Source organism: Ornithodoros turicata, chromosome 7 (genome assembly GCF_037126465.1).
Source record: "Ornithodoros turicata isolate Travis chromosome 7, ASM3712646v1, whole genome shotgun sequence".
Classification (NCBI taxonomy): domain Eukaryota; kingdom Metazoa; phylum Arthropoda; class Arachnida; order Ixodida; family Argasidae; genus Ornithodoros; species Ornithodoros turicata.
This window is the reverse complement of record NC_088207.1, coordinates 32454694-32475626: the sequence shown is the minus strand read 5'-3', so window position 1 is coordinate 32475626 and position 20933 is coordinate 32454694. Positions and strand designations below refer to the sequence as shown.

The following is a 20933-nucleotide window of genomic DNA, read 5'->3' as shown; positions in this document are numbered from 1 at the left end:
ACAATATTAGCAGACCTTAACGGCATCTTCATTGTCATCTCCAACAATGTTTTCTATCTTATGTCGGGCTGACCTACGTGGTCAAGATATTAGGACACCAGTTCAGCTCCAGTTCTCTAACCTATAGTTCAGCAGTTCCAGGTGATACTATAAGCGCTTGTATGTGTGTTTTTTATCTAATAGTTGGAAGACGTATACTGTGGCTTTGGTGTCACTTTGCGTCGAAGCTCACAGGGTTCTCGTATCCTTGATGCTCTTCTTTTTGGGTTCCTCTATTTTCGTTGTCAGGCTCAAGCGAATTGAATTAGACGTCCCATACAGCACAGGAGCCAAGATCTGCATATTATGTTTTCTCCAACTAGCGCTTTTAACAATAACAACCGCTTTCAGGTGGTACGTATACAGGGGCCCCACGTAGAGCTTCATGTTGCATACATACGAGCCCCGTAAATAAATAGGTTTTACAGCATATGTCTAGGTCTACAGGCCACAGGTCCTAGGCCTTCATTGGTTAACACCTTATGCTGTCCTCACCTTCCTTGAATTACCTTGTACTTCCCCATAGTCAAACCTCGTGTAAGTTGCTTCCTGAGTTGTTACACATCCCTCCCGAAGTGGTCTGGCTATTTGAGTGATCAGCTCCCAATATCACTATACAGGAGGAACTCATCACAAGTCAAGGCTACCCTTTCCAACGGCACACAGTGACCACGAATGACGGCTATATTATTGAAATGCACCGCCTTCCAGGGGATCCACCGCCATGCCACGCCACCCCAGTCCTCCTTATTCCGGGAGTTTTAACGGACTCGACGGCGTTTGTGCTAGATGCTCCATGCCAGTCCCTAGGTGCGTTGAAGGACGGTGCGTGTTTTGTTTCCGCACTATGAACACCACTACGATTTCACTCCAGGATTCGCTTTGCTGGACAACTGCTACGATGTCTGGTTGGGAAACGTTAGAGGAAACTCTTACGGGAAAAGGCACAGAACCCTCGACACAACGTCTGGTGCATTTTGGAACTTCACGTAAGTAGTGCTTGTAGATGTTGTACACACAGATGCCCAAAGGAATAACATCTTTTCGCAGAAATAAAAATATTCCCAGTGCGCCTTGGGATATCAGTATTTATAGTTAATGAGATTCAATGCATTTTACCGAGGCTAGTTTTTCATCGCAATCAGCCGTCAAACACCGACGCCTAGGAAAGTAATGCCACGTTATCTACCTGCGCTGCTAGCGGCTTGCATTGGTGCAAGCGGTTAGCACCGCCATCTCTTGTGCCATGGGTGCGCAACCTGGACCCGACAATTTCGCTCACCGGACACTGGAGGAGCGACCTGTTGTCCAGCTCATTTTTGCAGTGCACCGTTGATAGGGAAACTGCTTGTCCTTTTCTGAATCATTGCCGCACTTTTTCAACCCAAATGGCTGGTATAAAGCCAAGCGCTCAACCAATGGTTACCAGGAGCGCCACGAACAATTACACGCAAGTAATTGTCGCAAGTAATCATAGGGCCGCGTACAAGAAGTTCCGTTTCACGAGGGATATCACGCGTCACTGGCACCCAGCCCCAACTAAATCGTGCTCATGACTTACTTCTTGCCTTGCCAAAGACACTAGACCACATAATCGGAAGTGTGCCCAATGCCTCACCAAGATCGGACAACGTTGGCGCGCGCTGCATATGATTTTTCTTCAAATGCAACCCGGAAAAAGAATCTTCTGTTAGAATCCACTCGTCATCGAAAATGTCCAACGCCATTCTAGTCCTCAAGGAATGCAGTCTGAGGCCCAAGCGCGTAACGGATGGCACATTGCTTTGTACTCCACTTTACCGCGAACTACACTATTTTCCAGGCGAACTGTACAAAAGAATTTACACTTTCTCACTTCCTATTTATAGCTTCCACGAGCACGCTGTTTATGACGTGCCCGCGCAAATTGACTACATCTTGGACGTCACTGGCGAAAGGACACTTCTCTACATTGGCTGGGCCCAAGGAACTCTGATATTTTTTACGATGCTATCAGAGAAACCGCAATACAACCAGAAGGTATGCATTGTTACCTAGAAAAAAAAGCCTGCACGTCTGTGCACCTACGGGGGCTCAGTCAGTCTACAGCTTTCGTAGTCGCCGACACTGTACCTGGAGTGTATCCTTGGATAAATATCTCCAGCTGAACATATTTCAGATAAGAGCCTTCGCTGGACTCGCACCGTATCGGAAGATTCTCGGAAACCACGTTCCAATAATGCAAGAGTCAAGGCCCCTTGGGTATCAGTTTCTGGTAGGTGTTGGAAAACTTCATCTTTTATGTTTTACCACCATAATTCCGTCTGAGCAGGTAGTCATTCACGTGATAAAAGTAAATGCAGACCGGATGTTATAACCGCCAATTATGGGTCCTTCGAAGTTTTTTCTCTCTCTTGTTTGTCATGTCTTCTCGTGCGAGCTTGCTTTTATTTGATGCCGAGACTATAATTCTGTGGGACGGAGCAGCTTGGACAGTGCCAACGAAACGTTTGTCGCAGGCGTTAGCGGGTTTACGTGTATGTAAGTTCAGTCATTTACCACTTGCGGTTTGATAAACAACTCTTCAACCAGCTTTGGTAAACTACCCTGGTGTGGTATTCTCGCTCCGACCTCAGGGATCCATGGGGTCACGTGCGTCACTTCAAGGGTCCCTCTCGTACTGGTCACGCAACTGTCTCCGTTGTTCAACATCACTGTCTTTTCTTACTCTAGCGATGTATCCCACAAATTCGACATCAATGTCGCCACTGTCATGCGCTCTGTTTGAAGCTCACTCGGAACAATCAGGGGCACCTAGAATGGGGTCCAGTGCGCCTTTCACTTGAGACAGCGGCAAGGGAAGGCGCAGGGGAAGGGGAAGGAGGGGCAGGGAAGGGCAAGGGATAGCGGCAAGGGAAGACGCTTCGAGGACGAAACAGAGGACACCCCTAACTAGCACACTAAACTAAACACACTAACTAAACACACTAGCCTCTAGGGGTCCCCGAGGGCCCATCGAGAATACTCCGGTAGGACTTCTCAGCGAACAAATTTACGTCCTGGATTGCCTTGGCTATATTTACCGCAGAAAGGAACGGTGGTAAAGTAACCCTCTGCGGGATTATCCCACACCTACTTGTACCTTATGAGAGCGCGCTGTGATATTGGACCTTTCGTCGTTGTTACTATGGGGAATGGTTGATTGATTGATTATGTGTTTAATGGCACAAAGGCAACAAAGGCCATAGAGCGCCAAAATGGGGAATGGTGCGCTCCAAATACGTAATGTATCGTAAAGGTATCAGTGTACTGAAAGATCTCAATTTAGCAAAAGAATCTTACAAACAGCATTTGAGCAACTGTAGGGAATTCTCGTAAACTTCGGAGCCTACCTTACAGAGAGCTTCTTTGCAGGGGACTAGTTTATCTGCAGGTAAGTACGAGGTACTCCCGAGGAACTCCGCAAGAGCCCAGTTCCTGTGCGACATGTGTGAGGCGATCACGGAGCCATTGTGCGACAAATTAGCCGATTACTTATTGAATGCAGGCAGCAAGTACCTGAATAAGGTTGGTTGAAGCCTACTTTTCGCTGCACGGCCACTCTTCTTCAGAGTCCGGCATATAATCACAATATTTCCTGTTTCTTTCTTTTTTGCAACACTTAGTCAAGACACCTGGTCTATCTATGCAACGCCCCCGCTGGGACATCAACGATGAATCTTCTGCATAGGAACCAGGCACGTAAACCTTATTGTCACCTGTCCGCCTTGTTCCGAACGTACCCACTCTTGGGAAATAACTACCAGGGAAGAATATTCTTGCCCAGCAATACTAGCTGATCCCAGGAACATAACTGGGATGTAACAATAAGGATGTTTGACACATCCCAGGGATGTCCTCAACCCTGCCCTAGAATATCCCTACAATGAAAAAATGAGACACCCAAAATATGCTCCATGGGGGTTCCAGGGATAAAAACGGAACCCGAGAAAGGGACGTCTTTTGCGTTAGGGATGTCTTTTGCGATATCTGTTGGATGCGGAACAGTAATATATGGGATGTGCCAGCCATGGCTGGCACATCCCTAGCACATCCCAGAAGCACACACCTGTGCTAATTTCCTTCTTTCATTTCTGGACGCTTGTCCTTCCACTGAGGAGGCGAAGCTCCCGCTCTTGCGCCCGCACGGAAGTTCACAGTGGACTTCACAGTGCCGCGTTCCAAACAGAGACCCTTACAATGTCGTAGAAACGTCGCTTGCGGGACCAGGGACGTTGGGACCTGTTTGGGACATCCCCACGAAGTTTTGTGTTGTCTGGGATACGGTGTGAGACACGCAGATTGCAATGACAAGTGGTAGATTTACACAGTAAATTTTTTTACGCCCTTCCCGGTGTGAAAAGGGTGTACTATGAGGACACACCCGAATTACACTTATACTACACTCAACTAAGCACCCGTGTTGGTGTAAAAGGGGTGTAATGTACCAATACACCCCGATCACACTTATGTTACACACCATGCTAAATTTTGGAACACTCATGTCAGTGCAACAGGGGTGTACGCCGCACAATGCTCAAAGCACCTGTAATTTTCTTTTTCATCGTGATAATCTTTGCAATATATATATACTATAACTTCTTATGTGTGTGTATGGATAACTTGGTACATACAGATGGATGCGAGAAGATATAGACCATAAGTAACGGAGAGACTTGGGAAGCCGTATAAGGATTAACAACAATTGCTACTTTTATTGCATTAACAAAATTAAATGGGAATTATGGGAATTACTAGAAACAGATTTACAGTCGTATTGCCAACTGTAGGACATCTGTAGTCAAAATTAGGGGTCGACGTTTTGGCAGTCAGCGCTGCCTTCAGCAGGACTAAACTTGAAAATTGGGACAGGGGCTTGACCCCCTGGCTGGAAGGTTTACTGGCGCGGGTGATATTGAAATTAAAATACATATGTGTATGTAAGTAAAGGGCTAATTACTGTGAGTGATTGTGAAATTAATATACGAAAATAAAAAGTAGAAGGAAACAAAGATTATGAACAGTTAGGAACAAACAAGGGATGTTCGACAGCAGCGGCCTTCAACTGGGCTTGCAAATGTCGAAGACAGGCTACTGTTGAAGTGTCGACTTGGTTAAAGCGGAAGCACTTGGCTTAGCTAGCAAAGCCTTTCTAAGCTCTTGGAGTGCACAGCTAGCTAAACTCTAAGAGACCAGTTCCCGTGGCATAGGGGTTAAGATCATCGCTTTCCACGCCGGTGGCACGGGTTCGAATCCTGTCACCGTCCGGGTTTTCCGAAAACTTACCCAACGAATGTCAGTTCCCCCGCAAGTCGGCCAGGACGCACACTAACCCCCCTGTTCCCCACTCCTTCCTGCTGTCCTCTATCCACGCCTGTACGCCACTCATGGCCACAGTTGCTTCGCGGCGCTAACACGGAAATAAAAAAGCTCTAAGAGTCTAGGTAGTTAAGATGTTCACACTTGCAAATGCAAGCTGCAGTGGAACTAGTGTTCCGTGAATTTCGGGAGCAAGCATTTTTTCGTTTTTGGGGTCAATACACCCAATAAACACCCGTCTTTTGGGTGTAACATGTGACACCCCTTTTACACCCATTATTGAGGTGTAGCATTTACACCCATAAGGGTGTGAGTTATCTAACACTCATTTTACACTCATAGGGGCGTAAATAAATTTACTGTGTATGCACTTCCGAGAAAGCAGTTCTCTGAGGGAGGTCTGCAGGAGAGAACTGCAACCCGCGGTTGGGTTACGAACAAAGTTCCTACCCTGATGACCATCGCTGTAACATTTGCAACATGAAATTTTGGCTTTCAGCTAAGAGCAACGAAGAAATCTCAAAAATACGACTTCGGCCCCGCTGGAAACTTTATAAGATACAAGCAGGTAAGAAGATTTCTGCTTGTTGGGTTTGGGCATAAGCTCTAATGTGGAATCGGGACCGGACCTGAACCAAAATTTGAAACGGTGATTGGTTCGGTACCGGTTAGCTTCAGGTAGAATAGTTGTAGCGTCTCGATTCCTAAATACGTCGTGAGATTCCACTTCGTTTTTTAACAATTGTTTTGAGATAAATCAAACGTTTTTCAAGGTAATCCAGTAAAAAGATAACGCACGTGCACGACAGAGCTGGTCGTATCTCAGGATAGCGCATCAGCCTCTCGAGATATGTGAGAAGAGGGTTCTCATTTCGAATATCGGTAATGAAACAAATACGATGCTAAGTGAGTCCGGAGTCGTTGCCGTCGTGCCGCTAAAAATCGTGCGCTGCGCGGTCGAAGAAAAGCGGTTGCGTTTTTCGCACGGCGGCAAGTTTTCCGTCCGTTTCCGCGTGTACGAGGGGTTATTTTTCAACGTAATCTCCACCTGCGCTAATGCACTTGTCCAAGCGTTTCACGAGGGCTTCGATGCCAGCAGCATAGAAATCCTTACCGGCGCGTAGCAGCCATGATCGGACCGCATTCTTGACCTCGTCGTCGCAGCTGAAGTGGCGGCCCCCAAGAAACGCCTTCAGTGGCCCGAGGAGATAGAAATCGCTGGGGGCGAGATCTGGACTGTAAGGGGGATGTGGCAGCAACTCCCAGCCAAGTTCCTGTAAGGTGCGTGTCGTGAGATGCGCGGTATGCGCCTTATGCACATCCCTGGAAACCTGGCAGTAATATGCATTATTGATGGTGGTACCACTGGGCAGAAAATCAACATGAACAACGCCAGCCTTGTCCCAGAAAACCGTGGCCATGACCTTACCCGCAGACGGGGTGCTTCGGAACTTCTTAGGAGACGGCGAGCCCGGATGCTTCCACTGTTTTTAATGCGCCTTTAGACTCAGGAGTGAAATGGTGCACCCACGTTTCATCGCACGTGATGATCCGATCAAGGAACGGCTGTCCTTCAGTGTTTTGAAACGGTACCTTAGCTCTTGGGAGATTTCCAGTCTTCTCTGCCGGTCAAACACGGAGAGCTGCCTCGGGACCCAACGGGCACTAACTTTCCGAAACTGGAGGTGTTCATGAATGATAGTGTTCAACGTTCCCACAGAAAGGTCCGTCTTTCGAGCCAGTTCGAGACATATTATCCGTCGGGCTTTGAGGATCAGGCGCTTCACAAATTGGATGTTCTCAGGAACTCTGCCACTGGGCTCTGAGCCGCCCTGGCCGGGATCGCTCAGCACTGAGGTACGGCCGTCTCGGAACCGTTTGCACCACTCAGACGCTTTGCTGCGGCTAAGTGGATCGTGGCCATACTGAGCCTCAAGTCTTCTGTGAATTTCAGATAACTTTGCGCCTTCATTCACGAGAAACTTCATGACAATTCGCTGTTTGATGTGCGCGCTCACCTCGTTGTCGGCCATCTTATCCAGCACGTGCCTTCTGTTTTGCACAAACTTTGGACCACCACGTGGTGAACGCGGAGGCCTGTCGCATGTGAAAATGACGAAAAGCGCGAGCCATTTGTTCACTCAGGAGACAGCAAGTCCCGGTTTGACTTGAACACCCCTCGTATATAGGCACGCACGCCGGCGCAATCCAGTTGCAGGGTAGCGCTTTTTTTTTTGTGTGTGTGTGTGTGTGCTGCATGCCGTTTGACATAAAACATGTTGCTGTCGTGTGTGTGTATTTTCCGACAAATGTGCCAGCATTGTCTTGTTTTCCACCTTGGAGGCGGCAATTGTGTGTTTTGCACACACACGGCGGGCCGTGTGTGTGAAGCGTACACAGAATCATCGTGGACGTGGTCATGCCACCACCACCCATCGATGTTATCATGGATAAAGATAATGTCGCATGAAGAGAATGTCGCACTGCAACATTACATTACCCGACCAGCGGCATGGCCGAGCGGGTTAAGGCGTCCCTCTCGTTGGTGGTAGCCAAGGTCGTGTTGAAAACTGGTAGGTGGTGGGTTCGAATTCTACCACCGGCTATGCTGTCTAAGGTTTTCCCTGGGTTTTTCGAAGACTTTCCAGACGAATGTCGGCACAGTTCCCCCTGAAGTCGGCCCAGGACGCATACTAACCCCCCTTTACCCCACTCCTTCCTGCTGTTCTCGCTCCATCTGTCCACATCGGTACGCCGCTCATGGCTACAGTTGCTTCGCGGCGCTAACACGAAAAAACAAACATTACCCGAGTAAATTTGGTACCGACAGATCTTTCCGGCGAAGCGGAGATTCCCATGGAAGGTGGAGGACATGGAAACAGTGCAAGCAAGCTGGTGCGGGGTAGCTGTGGGTAAGAATTCCCCGACTCTGGGGGACACACAGTAAAGGCGAGCACAAATACACGAGAAGAAACACGAATGGATGGAAGCACCGGGAATCGCGATGATGATGATGAGGATGATGCCGAGCAAGTCCCACAAGCAAAAATAAAAATAAAAGGGATTGTGTGCTTCCTGGGAACTGCTAAATATATCCCACTTCCATAAGCAGTACATATTTTCGGACGCCGAGTGTAAATCACGTCGAACTTGCAGACGTAGAGCTCGTCAATTTAAGGCATATTGTCACCCTGTCAACAGAGGTACTTTTTTTTTTCTTTATAGCTAAGAATTGAGGGATCGATCCGACGCACCCAACAAATGAATGATCACCCACAAAATCCACAAAAGCTGACCCGTTCCAATTTACTGGTAACCCTTCCTCTCATAGCCTTCCTTGTAAAGACCCTTATTGGCCAAAGGTAGAGCACTTCAGCAAGCAAAAATTAGCGCAAGCATCCAACAAACACAAGACAGAATGAGCCTTCTGAACAGATCCACAAGCGACTATGGCGATCACTAGATGGTCGCAGCCTCTATCCCAGCAGCTCACTCGTAACCTAGCAAATTGCAGCCTGGAGACACCGCGGGAGATTTGTTATCCAGCAGTTGTCTGGAGTTTACAACACTCCTTGTGCAACGCCTTTCGACCCCCTCAACACAACAAAACAGTCCCTCAGCACAGGCCAAATCATACAGGAAGCTGCAGTTACTCTTGGTACCCCTGGAGAAATAAATGCTAGTGCCGGCAGTGAGCCGATTGTACAGGCATGATGTGCCAGCACAGCAACGTTCCTCTTCATGTGACCACTGTCTTGGCGCACTATAGACTTAGTTGCTTGTGCGCCATAAAAACTCGAATCGTCATCATCCTTCTCCTCCTCTTCATGTTCGTAATGCAGTTTCATATCGGCAGTGATGCACAGCTCCACACCGCCTCATGACTGACAGAAACAAGAATTAAGCCACAATGAACGAGTCGTGAAATCCACTCAAGAAAATGCATGTCATATGTTCATAAGACACAAATGGTTTCGGTGCCGCACTACATTTTCAAATCTTGCAAACTATTTTCTTGTTGTATACTGTCGTTGAATAACTAGAACGTCTAAATATATATATATATATATATATATATATATGAGGAGGAGTAGAAATTTGGATTACAAGCCCTGGGACACGTATACGCAGAAAAGGTACGTGTGTAGCGCCCAATCCTGGTGCGCAAGAGAATCAATATCGTAGGTCAAGAAGCTGCTTCCCTCAGCTGCCACTCTGCGACGTCATGTTATCCGTCCAATAGTGAGACGCGCACCTTCTTTTCCTTTTTGTCATTGTGTTTTACACCGCGAGTGTCGCGCCTGACAAAGTAGCCGACCGGTCGCCTTGATCCCACGCTGTAGCTGAATATTATCCGCTCCCAATAAAAGTGGTCGTACGACATGACGTCACAACACGCCAGGAGGAGAACTGGGAGAGATCGCCGCCGCTCTCTCGTTCTCGGGGCCTTCCAGTCAACTTTAAACACAGTAACATACGGTATTTTCCGATGTATAACGCGCGCGTTATACATTTAAGAAAAAGTGTCACGAAGAGGCACTGCGCTCTCTCTACCGGTGCGCGTTATACACCGGAGTTTTTCTCGGAATGGCGACTCTTAGGAGGATATCAGGTGACTTGTAGCCTAGGAATAACCACGCGCGGGGTTCAATGCGGCACCACTTAGGTAGGGGGTAGACCTCCGACAAATAAAGGAAACTAGACTTCTTAGGTCTTGGATGGATAGCGGCTTCCCTTTGCAGCGGCACTGCTCCTGCTGACTAAGGGCGGCATAGCACGCATGAGTCAGCTGAGGGTAAGAGACCCGCAGATGACTTCGGAATACTAGTGCGCCCTGGTGTTTTCACGTGACCTCATGCTCTCTATAGATGACCACTCGAGGGGCAGGCCTGTAATTTAAAATTGAGGTCGTGCATTGCAGGTAAATAAACGATAATAACGACAATATGAAACAATAACATAAAATAAGTAATAAACGATACTCGTACTCGACGTGCGTGCTTCTGTTTCTATGTACAATGAGGGCGGTACAGAGCCTAGTTCCTACCTCTAGTGTAAAGAACTGGAAATCGCATGAATGTGATGCGCGCTATCCATCGGACCACCGAACTTTTTTCAATTGTCGCTAATTTTAAACACCGAAAAATACGGTACATTTCGTGTACTCACACGGGCGACATTCTCCATAACACTCCGGCGGAAGACGCGAAAAACGTGATAGGTTTGGTGCTGCCGCGGGAGCGTTCGAGCGCTCAACGTAACGTCTTTTAGTGCGCTGCTAGCCGTGGAGAATTCGCGACTCCAGCGAAGCCATAGCCACCTAGTGGTGGCAGTGGCAACCCTCGAGTCCAGGTTCGACGTGCGCCACCTATAGTTCGCTGGAGTCGCGAATATCCAGCAGTACAGCCGCAAGATATTCCGTAGCAGAACACGGGAAAAGACGCTGGTGCTGTCGTCTGCTAAGTACACAGAACGCCACTTCCGAAGACCCGCGGCACCGTGCGAATGCTCTCCGTATCACGCGGCGAAAGCTCTGCTCCGTGATCTGCATTTTTCACGAGAATATTCTGTGGGGATGTCGCTCATGAATACACGGTCGTAAAGCCACTGGATTGGGGAAAGTACCGCCACCCTCTGATCTTTGCCGCCGCGACCTTGGAGCAACAATGGCAGCCGTAGCGTACCAACACATGCAGCGACAGCCATTGTTGCTCCAAGGTCGAAGCGGGAAAGAGAAAGCATGGCATTACTTTCGCAATCCAGCGACTTTACGCGGTCAGAGTCGCGTGCGCTTTCAATTCTATTCTTTTTATTATGTTTCAGGCGGCACCACCTGAATACAACATCCACAACGTGAAGATCGACGACATTGCATTCTTTTGGAGCGAAGGCGATAACTACGTTCTACCTTCGACAGTGCAGGACCTCATATCGGAACTTGGTTGGCGTGTGAAATTCAAGCATTACATTCCTGATCCAGATTTTTCAAACCTGAATTTTATTATGTCAACCGTCGGCCTAAAAATGTACTTAAGGGAACTCATACATTTCTTCGAAGACTACATAAATCTACCACAATAACACAATTTTAACATAATAACCTGCCTAGACTTGAATTTCGTGCTAGTCGACATCGTGGATACCATTTACTTTTACCCTAGATGACTACGTTTCTCTGACTAACATTGCAACGATCCTTCAAAAAGTATCCCTCGACAAGTGATCGAAAATTTGATCCTGCGTCGTGGATGGATAAATAGGCAGCTTTGCATGCAAGGTGTCAGACATATGCATGCAAAATAGATAGTTTGCCACACCATGGGTCGAGATGCAACCTCTGGTGCAGAGCTATTCGGGTGACAGGAAACAAAAGTACTTGGTGTAAAGTACTTTCTGAATCCTGCAAGAAAAAAGTTTTTGCCTTTTCTCACATAGTCGATTCTGTGACTTTCGCTATCTAGCTTTTAACTTTCCATGGGTATGCTGCCGTCACGGATCTTTCTAGGATGACAACACCCTACCGAGATGGTTCCTATCGATAAACAAGACAGGGCTTGTGTTATATCATGTTGATGCAGTAATTGGGATTCAATGTAGTCACACACTGCCATTGCACACGGTATTCCATTCGGTACATGCCACAATAATGATTTCGAGGAAATGCAGCTGAGACAACCTGCCCCGGCCTGTGTGACAGACTGCCCCGCTACTGAGGCGTATTGTCACACCTGACGACCTCCGTGCAAGTGCTTTTGCTTTATTATATATTATTTTTGAAGCCCGCTTTATTTTAACATGCGCATAAAAGATCACACTAAAATCAAGTGTTGGTTTCATCAGCCTGGCGGACATACTTTCGTCACAGCAAAATCAGAAGTAAGTACAGTGACAACTCTCCCCAGTCTCCCTTATCACAGGACTCGAGGAAAAAACAGTATTTTTAACGTAGCCAGGAGAACTTCTGTATCAGACGACACAATCCATCCAAATGGAAAAGTGAACCGAATGCACCTTATATTGTGCATTAACATGTTTTAATTAAGCTGTTATTTGTACAACTGTGTACCTCTCTATTGAGGTTCAGTTCGAAGCAAGGTAATTTGAAGTCCGTTTCTTTGTGTACGGTCAGTTCTGAAATAGTTACTAGAAATTATGACAACACAAGCTAGCAACGTCTTTGTGCTGTGTAGGGATGTGTGCTACTTCAAAGCTGTGCTGCTAGTTGTGGGACATGTGAACTTTGAAAACGTGTTGTCCAGCCAGATTGATGGTAGACTTCATTGCTTAAAACATCTACGCAACATTTTAATGTTACTGTTCGCATAGAGAGCTGCGACAGGTGGTTGACTATACGTACTAGTGTGTGACCATTACTGTAATGTTGGATACAAAAATAGAATGCAAGCAAGCTGGCGCAGAAGTGGATAAGGTTATTGTATGTTATTTTTCTTGCTGAAAAATTTAAGATTTCCAACTTCGTAGCACAGAATTTGGATTTACCATAGAAAGCTGGGGATCTATCTCATGAGACAGCACACTACTGGCAACCACGGGCATGGTTCCCACTGAACTTTGGAACAAAAATGATCTTTCAAGGACCTTCTAAGGCTCAGCTGCCATTTTGCCTGGGATATAAAACACAAGTTTATGACCAGGGCTTCAACATTTCACTAAAATATTTATAAGCTACAGTTATCACACGAGCAAGTACATGGAGACTGCACAATAGTAATCTGTTCACAAATGTGATTGATGACTCCTGAAGATTAAAGATCATAGGATAGAAAGGGAGGTTGATGAATACAATGCAGGGAGTTGGATGTTTCATGCACTTTTGGTTTCTGCTGTTGATTCCTATTGCAATGAGTGCTTGCACCTGTGGTTTTGACGCTATAGTTATGACTCTGGAAATGTGGAATTTGCACTCACAGCTCCACGAGAACCGGAAAAAGATGCAAAAGCAAGGGTTTTCCAGACCTTGAAAATTGCATTTTCATATTCAAGGGTATTCAAGGGTTTCAGGGATAAATGGGAACCATACTGTGTGTCTTGTACAACATCCTTTCATGAAACTGGAGATGTGCTCCTGCTGCACAGCAATGGAACCAGCTCCACCCCTTAGCAAAAAGAGGCAGTAATAAACAGCAATACCTGCTTTTATTACTTACAGATTGATACATGACCAGTGATCACAGTAAGCCTCACTGCCTCAAGGGCATTACTCCTATCAATTTTATGACTCCCAAGCATAAAAACAAAAACCACTTAACCCACGCGCAGTGCTCATGAACTAAAAAAAAAGAAGCTGACCTGTGTTGTCAGAAATTCAACATTCCTATGTAGTACAAGTACTTGCAATAATGGCATATGTAAGCCCTGTACACTCAAGGAGAGACCCCTATTGAATCCCTGTACAAACCAATACAAACAGGATTATTAAACTAAACAGCAGGTGGAATGGAACACCACACATTAAACTAGCACTAATTACAATAATAATGTCCCTTCCCACAGTGAAATCAATGTATTCACACATAAGCCTGGTACTTGGGGAAGTAACCAGCTATATTAATGGTATCCTCGACTGGTCGCATCACATCGTTCTGGCGTGATATTTTTGTGTTCAGCTGGTGAAAACGGAGCACTCCAATTACATTCTATAGATTCCTGTGAAGCAATTGTGTCTCTCTCTGAGAGACTCTGAGTGCGTCTGGCTTTGAGCTGCACTGTCAGAGCGGCGGCAAGATCTGGCAGGGTTCTGGTTATATGACTATTGGCACTTCTACTGAAAAGCTTTATCACACCGGCATCTTTCATTTGCCATGAACCATTTGCGTGTTGTTCTGCAGCGGCTGCCATGAGAGATCTTTTCTGCTCAGATTTGACTTCAAGCGAGAGCAGCGCTTGCCTGCTCAGACTTAGAGGACTGGTGTGACCACCCGAAGATATCACAAGGGTAATATCCATGGTATAAATATACTATACAAAATTTCGTTTTACTACCCACTAGCAAGCAAATGAGCATACTAGTGCAGTGAGCAAATAGGGTGCATCACCAAAGACTGTTCTGCGTGGGCCTGTATAAAAACTTGTTTCACTGTGACATTCAAACTCATAGATGTGGTTTGGAAAAGCAGATTCTCTCATGTAGCTAGCTGTCTCCATCAAACTCTAGCAAAAGCTTAGCACTTAATGGATTTACGTGTTACAGGAATTTGCATATCAAAAATATGAAAATTATATTTTTGAATTTCACTAGCGGTTTGATTTGATCTGATGACTTGCTGTACAAAGGGAGAAAAAAAGAAAAGATATGCAGTAGATGCTGGCAGAAGACACACTTGGCTTAAACCAAGTGTATCACTCTTCTGTAGGATTTTTTAACACAACTATACTGAAGTTTAACTTTAACAAGATCTATGGTGCTTGGGGTGCCGTGAAACGCATCATACTGCAAACATGAATCATATATTTTACCCCATTCATTCCTATGAAGCAAAGAGGAAAGAGTGCAAATATGTGCTGTACACATTGTCAAACACCACAGGCTATAAAAACAACCTTTTATTTGCAGCACCTTCCCTTGGGCAACCAGATGTCAAAAATATTCAATGTCCATCAAGGGGAGACACAGTTATTGAGAGGATTTGACTGTGCCGACGTTAACGAAACAGGGCGGAGAGATGAGATGTGAAGTGATCTCTACTCTGACCTCACAAACAGGTCACTCAATAAGCTTCTTAGCCTTGAAGAATCGTCGTAAGTACAGCACTTGCCACGTGGCAAGTGCCAAGAGGCAACACATGGAGAAAATGGAGAAATAAAGCACCCTGGCATTCGTGGATTCGTTGGTGTCTCTCATCTCCTCTTCACGCTGCCGCATGTAAGCAAAATCCTTCACCACTGCTTCAGACAAATCTTCCAACTGCTGGAGCTTCACCTAAGGGAAGAATTACACTCTTAATACCTTGAAAAGTTTCTGACCACTGCACAGCAAAGTGCCTCTGTTGCAAGTAATGGCTGCCCTGAGAGCCTGCATTTCTGGTTTCCAGCGTGCAAGTGTACGTCGGACAAAGCAAAAGAACATTGAGGTGTGCATAAACAACTGAAATCATGGCTTATGGAAAGGACAGATGGAACTATAAAAAAGATCCTGGAGAACTGTGTGCCCCCTTTGTGCTTAAAGACTCCGGTAGGCACTTGTACCATTCTGACGATGGAAGACAAACAGATTTCAAAACGTAACGTTATTGTTGTTCTTAGACTGTTATGATTTCTATGTGTATTTTATCTTTGTACACATGTGTATTGTTGGCATTTGGACTGTCTTCGAAATTCACAAGTGGTCAGGGGTCCCCCCCCCCCCTTGTTAAGCCTTTCAAACCATTTAACCCAGACTCCTCTTACATTGTATAAGAAATCTGCCTATATTCTCCATGCATGGCCTTTTTTCCTTTTGTTAGGCACTGTAAGTGGTTTCGTCTTTCTGTATTTCATGATTTTATTGTTTATTTTTACATTTGCTCTTTCCTGCTTGTTTGCAATACAGGGTGTCCCAGAAAACATGTCACTGAATTATAATAAAAAAAACCATAGATTGAGAAGTTACCCGTCAAAAAGAACTTGTTACAAGTTAAGTTACCGTGTGCAGAATGTAACTCAGTTAATAACGAAGTTCTTCAGCCTGAAATGTAACTCGCAGTTACTGAGTTACTTAAAAAAAAAAAAAAGAACGAGTTATTTCCAAGTTACTTCGGACACAAAATAGCATTACGCAGGTGCAGCACGCGTGACCAGTTGAGTTAGAGCTTGAGTTGCCTGCGGAGGAGTGCAACACGCTTAGATAGTTTTCGTTTATGCCCAACAATAGACCTCTCCCTGTTTGTAAACAAATGACGTCCTAGTGTTCAACAGCGCCAAAATTTGGTAGAATTGAACGACGTTCGAAGCTAGAGGTGAACAAGGTCGCGCCCGAAAGCCACGGTCTTGAGGGGATTAAGATATGGTCCCTTAAAGGGACGCGACCCTCGGTCCTACTTTTCTTTCAATGGGAGGCAGCGAACAAGTACCCGTTTGTGAAACCCAGCCCTCTCCTTCCGATTTGTTTCTGTTTCAGTCTGTCTACCAATGTCATGATGAAGTTTCTCTGGTATAGGTCTATTCGAACGCATTGCATTTTACTCCCTGTGAGCGCACAATGGTTCAGCTTCATTTCAATCGCAGCAGTTCGTACTTTCTGAACAAAATACTGTCGTTGATTGAATATCACGTTTTATGGCAAAAAATGCCAAGAAGGAATCAGAGAGAAAGCAAGAAAATATGTGGACGTGAGTGAAAAGTGAGTTAAAAGTAACTTGGAACTTAAGTTACTTTGGCAAAGTTACCTGAAAAAGGAACGAGTTACTCTGAAAGTTACCATGGCGCAAAAGTACAGAGTTAAGTTTCAAGTTACCAAAAAAAGGAACTTAGTTACAGTAACGAGTTACCTCAAACTCTGAAAAAAACTACACCATCTAGAGTCATGCAGTCAACGGCATTTGTTATTACTAGGTTTTTGTCACCTCCTGATGTGAATGTCATGTAACGCAAGTTTAATTATGTAAATTTTTGCAAGCTGAAGACGGAAATTTGCCAAGCAAAGGTAACTTTTTTACCCCCCCAATGTGAAGAGCGTGTGTAATTTACTCAAATTAATGACAATTGACAGGGATATTCAGGAGCTATCCCATCGGAAAAAATAGCCGAACATCATGCTCTACGAAGCTCCCACAGGATAGCGCGCGATGAATTTTTCAGCGCAATCTTTGTCAGTCCGACGAAAGGAGGCTGGAAACCCAGCCCACCCCGACATCGCAGAAAGAGATAACAGAGGCATGGCTTATCGCGTCAGACTTTCACTGGGATGCTTTCCCTCTCTCAATTTTAGGAACTGTTACTTTTTCTACTATCACTCTGTGGGCTGGCTTTGGAACTTCCTTTCGTCGGACTGAGAGTGACTGCGCTCAAAAAGTCTTTGCATGCTGTGGTCCGGTGCTCCGAAAAGCATGATGTTCGGCTATTTTTTCCGATGGGATAGCTCGTGAGTATCACTGTCAATTATCATGAATTTGAATTCAGCACGCTCTTCATATTGGTGGGGTAAAAAGGTGACCTTTACTTTGCAAATTTCTTAGTTCAGTTCGGAAATATTTACATAATTAAACTTATGATACATGACATTCACATCAGGAGGTGGCAAAAGCCTAATAAGAACAAATGCCGTTGACCGCATGATTCTAGGTGGCGTAGTTTTTTTTATTATAATTCAATGACACGTTTTCTGGGACACCCTGTATATTCCACAGCTTGATGGTCATTTTTTCACCTGATGAAGTGCAGATTCTGCACGAAAGCTTGTCATTAAAACTAGGTGCCCTGAACCGTTTGAATTTTATTCTGATTATATTATGTTATTTAACCATTATTATTAAGAAACTGGAGCTATAAGGAGAGCTATAAGAGGAGTTACATTATGTAAGTTAGCTTAATGTTAGTTTTATCTTTGCTGAGTAAATGTCTCCATCGAGTCATACATATTGGGTCTTCATAGGTACATTACTGTTAGTGAGCCCAGGCATTGTGGGATATCGTTTGAGGAAAACCAATGGAGCACGCCTTATCCACGCTGCTTGTCCGACCACCACGGTTGAAAAGCAGAGCAGATAAGCATAGAGCCAGGAGCGTCCTGCGAGAACGACAACCTTACGTACCTACAAACCAAAACCACCAACGCGGCATGCGGAGCTGTCAACTACGAAGCGGAATGGATCAGGTGACCAGAAATGCATGTGCCGAAATGGCAAGAGTTAGTATGAGGACGACTGTAGTACCACTGTTCTATGACACGAAAGTGCGTCAGTTGTATGTCCGACATTCGAAGCTAGGGTTCCCTGTCATACAGATTTTGTTACAGACATTGGCACCAATTTCACTGCCATGTGATACCATGTCACGTTGACGTGATGCGAGACAGAACTTGAGGGTTGGCACAGGCTGCAAAATACATACATAGAATGTGCCTTTGTGTGTTCCACCCAGTAATCCAGTTCCATCCAATTATTGGACACTGAATGAGCAATGTACCAAGCTCCAGCTGCCTATGAGACCCACAGATCCCTTATGAAAGTAAAGACCCCTTTTTGCTATGATCGGAACATGCAACAATTAATGTTAACACAAGGATGGCAGAATGAGGTGCAAATCCCTTTGTTGTACACACTCTACCACCACCCAAAGGAAAGTGGTCAGCGACCTTGATGCACGAGTTGAAGGTGAAGTGGATTTCGGGAAACAGACTTCTCCCAATCTGCATACCGCGGTTTGCAGCCTGATACAACATGTGCCGCATCCTTTCGGACCCAACAAGGACCACAAATTTGTGCAGAAAACATGTGTTTCAGACTGAAAATATCGCTAGGCTGAGAGAGGGACCCTCATGAGGGAAATTGCTATCTGATCGCTGAAGTGTTTGGCTCCATGTTTGCACAAAGTATATTAAGAAGTACAAGACCCAAAGGATAGGTAAAAGAGCACAACCCTCTACTACGGGCATCAAGACTACAATGGTTAAAAAGAGTGTGTGAACATGAGCCCCGTGCTCATCTCTTGTCATTGGTCACCTACTCCTCCATTCATAATTGTGATTCAACGAAGAACATCAGAGAAGCTTCAAACACAGACTGGAAGTAACCTAGGTAACACTGCAATCAACGAAGGTTCCTCAAAATTCATAGAAGCTGTGGCCTGGCAGTGGCATAGTATGCTTAGGTGCCTTGCACTGACTGAGGTAGTCAGTGAGGTACTATATGTGGAAAGGGGAAGCGGACGATGTGTAATGAGGACATCTAGAAATAATAGGTGGACAAACATGGCACTATGTACCCAATCAAAGCCTTCGCCACAGGATTACTGGATGCACCTGTGATATCAGGTGCACAGCCTCCACACAAAGAAAGAACATTCCACAACCCTATCAAGGCAATTGGGAATGTTAGAGAAGAATCGTGATTTGCATAGTCATGCTAGTCAGGCACATTGCCTAACAATGTCTCGAAATGGTCCCCCGTATCCGCCCCCCAAAAAAGAAAGCCACACCAATCACGATGCAACCGGTCCTTCTGTCTCAAGACTCACCTCCAATGGCTTTAGCTTGCCCGCCTCCGCAACGCCAGCGTAGCTCTTTGCTTCAACTCCGTGTTTTAACTCCAGATGAACTTCTCTGTCCATGCCCTTCTGTTCACTGGGAAACTTCGAAGTAAAGCATACTTCAAATACGTCGTAAGCGTCCGTTGTAAACGCAAATTTGCCTTTGTCGATATTTTCTCTCGAGTACAGAGTGTGAGCATTTGTGTCAGTAACCTGCGTAAGTAGAAGACTCAGATTAGAGAGATAAAATGCACAGTCGACATACGTGTGGCCAGGAAGGCATGGCAAGGCGACTTACTGAAAGATCGTAGAGAATAAAAAAAGAGACAACTCTGTGAACATGCTCGTTAATTTGTAACATAAACGTCTGAAAGCTCCAGAGCACAACACGCGGCACTTTCAACGTGTCGGATGCAACCACCTTATTTGAAGTCCATACAGGGTATTGCGATACTCAGCGAACATTTACTAATCACCTTTAGACGGGGCATGATGCATAAGCAATTACAAGAAAAATACGCCGTATACTTTAACAAAATAAAGATAATTATTTACCATTATGTCTGTCCTGTGACCCGGCGCGTCCCCCAGCATGTACTCGCCTGTGACCAATACGCCTTTGAGAACTTCTTCCTTGAGACATCGTTTAGAATTTGGTTTCAAAGAAAACCGAAGGCAGTCTACTGTGCTTAACGACAACGCGAGTAACGTAATTAGAGCACACAAGTACATATTTACGACACACCGACAGTAAATACCAAACTGACGTGGACAAGCGGATGATGTCGCTGCCAGTAGGGCTGCCCTGTTGTCATGGATGGATGGATGTGTCTTTTTCGCACGGTGCCTTATCCTTGGGAACGAGCGGTAGCTTGCGCCAACAAGGCTAAATTAAATGTGCTGTGGTACGGAATATAATGTATTACTCTATTTGTAGGAGTTATAGTTATCAAATTTATTCTTATAACACCAATCATCGGTTCTTCGTGTTTTTCACTGGTTCTATGCTTACTTCCATCCCTACTTCGCCTGTAAGTATCGCCACCTGTCGACAGCCTTGGAAGTATCGTTTCTCCCGCGCTTATTTGAATGTTTGCAAATTTGGTAAATTTGGAAAGTTTCGTAACTGTCGTGCGCTTCTTGCGTCATCTTGTTTATGTCATACATTTCAAGGCAGGACTACTTGGTGCCATTCCTCTGATGAAAGTACCTGCATTCACTGAGCAAGGACGTTGCTTTCTCTTGATCCGCCCCTGGCAGCGCCTCGGGTTTGGGAGCATGCATGAGGCGATGGGTTGTCCCGAAGGGTATGCGGGTAAACCATTGAGACCCCTCTGAGACAGGATAGAAGACCCGTGCCGAAAGCCGTAGCA

At 45.5% G+C, this 20933-nt stretch overlaps 2 protein-coding genes across 2 annotated transcripts; one reads left to right on the top strand and one right to left on the bottom strand.

The window, feature by feature from the left end:
* Window positions 1-734: 734 nt before the first annotated feature.
* Window positions 735-11457, top strand: LOC135400569 (lipase 1-like). Its single transcript, XM_064632403.1, has 6 exons — window positions 735-849; window positions 914-1028; window positions 1908-2058; window positions 2198-2293; window positions 5876-5944; window positions 11200-11457. Exons 1-6 carry the CDS (start codon window positions 735-737, stop codon window positions 11455-11457), a joined length of 804 nt encoding a protein of 267 aa, XP_064488473.1.
* Window positions 11458-13514: 2057 nt separating this feature from the next.
* Window positions 13515-20382, bottom strand: LOC135400863 (transmembrane emp24 domain-containing protein bai-like). Its single transcript, XM_064632812.1, has 3 exons — window positions 20116-20382; window positions 19549-19773; window positions 13515-15316 (listed from the first exon to the last, which is right to left on the bottom strand). The coding sequence occupies exons 1-3, from the start codon at window positions 20290-20292 to the stop codon at window positions 15101-15103; spliced, it is 618 nt and encodes a 205-aa protein (XP_064488882.1). The 5' UTR covers window positions 20293-20382; the 3' UTR covers window positions 13515-15100.
* Window positions 20383-20933: the final 551 nt, after the last annotated feature.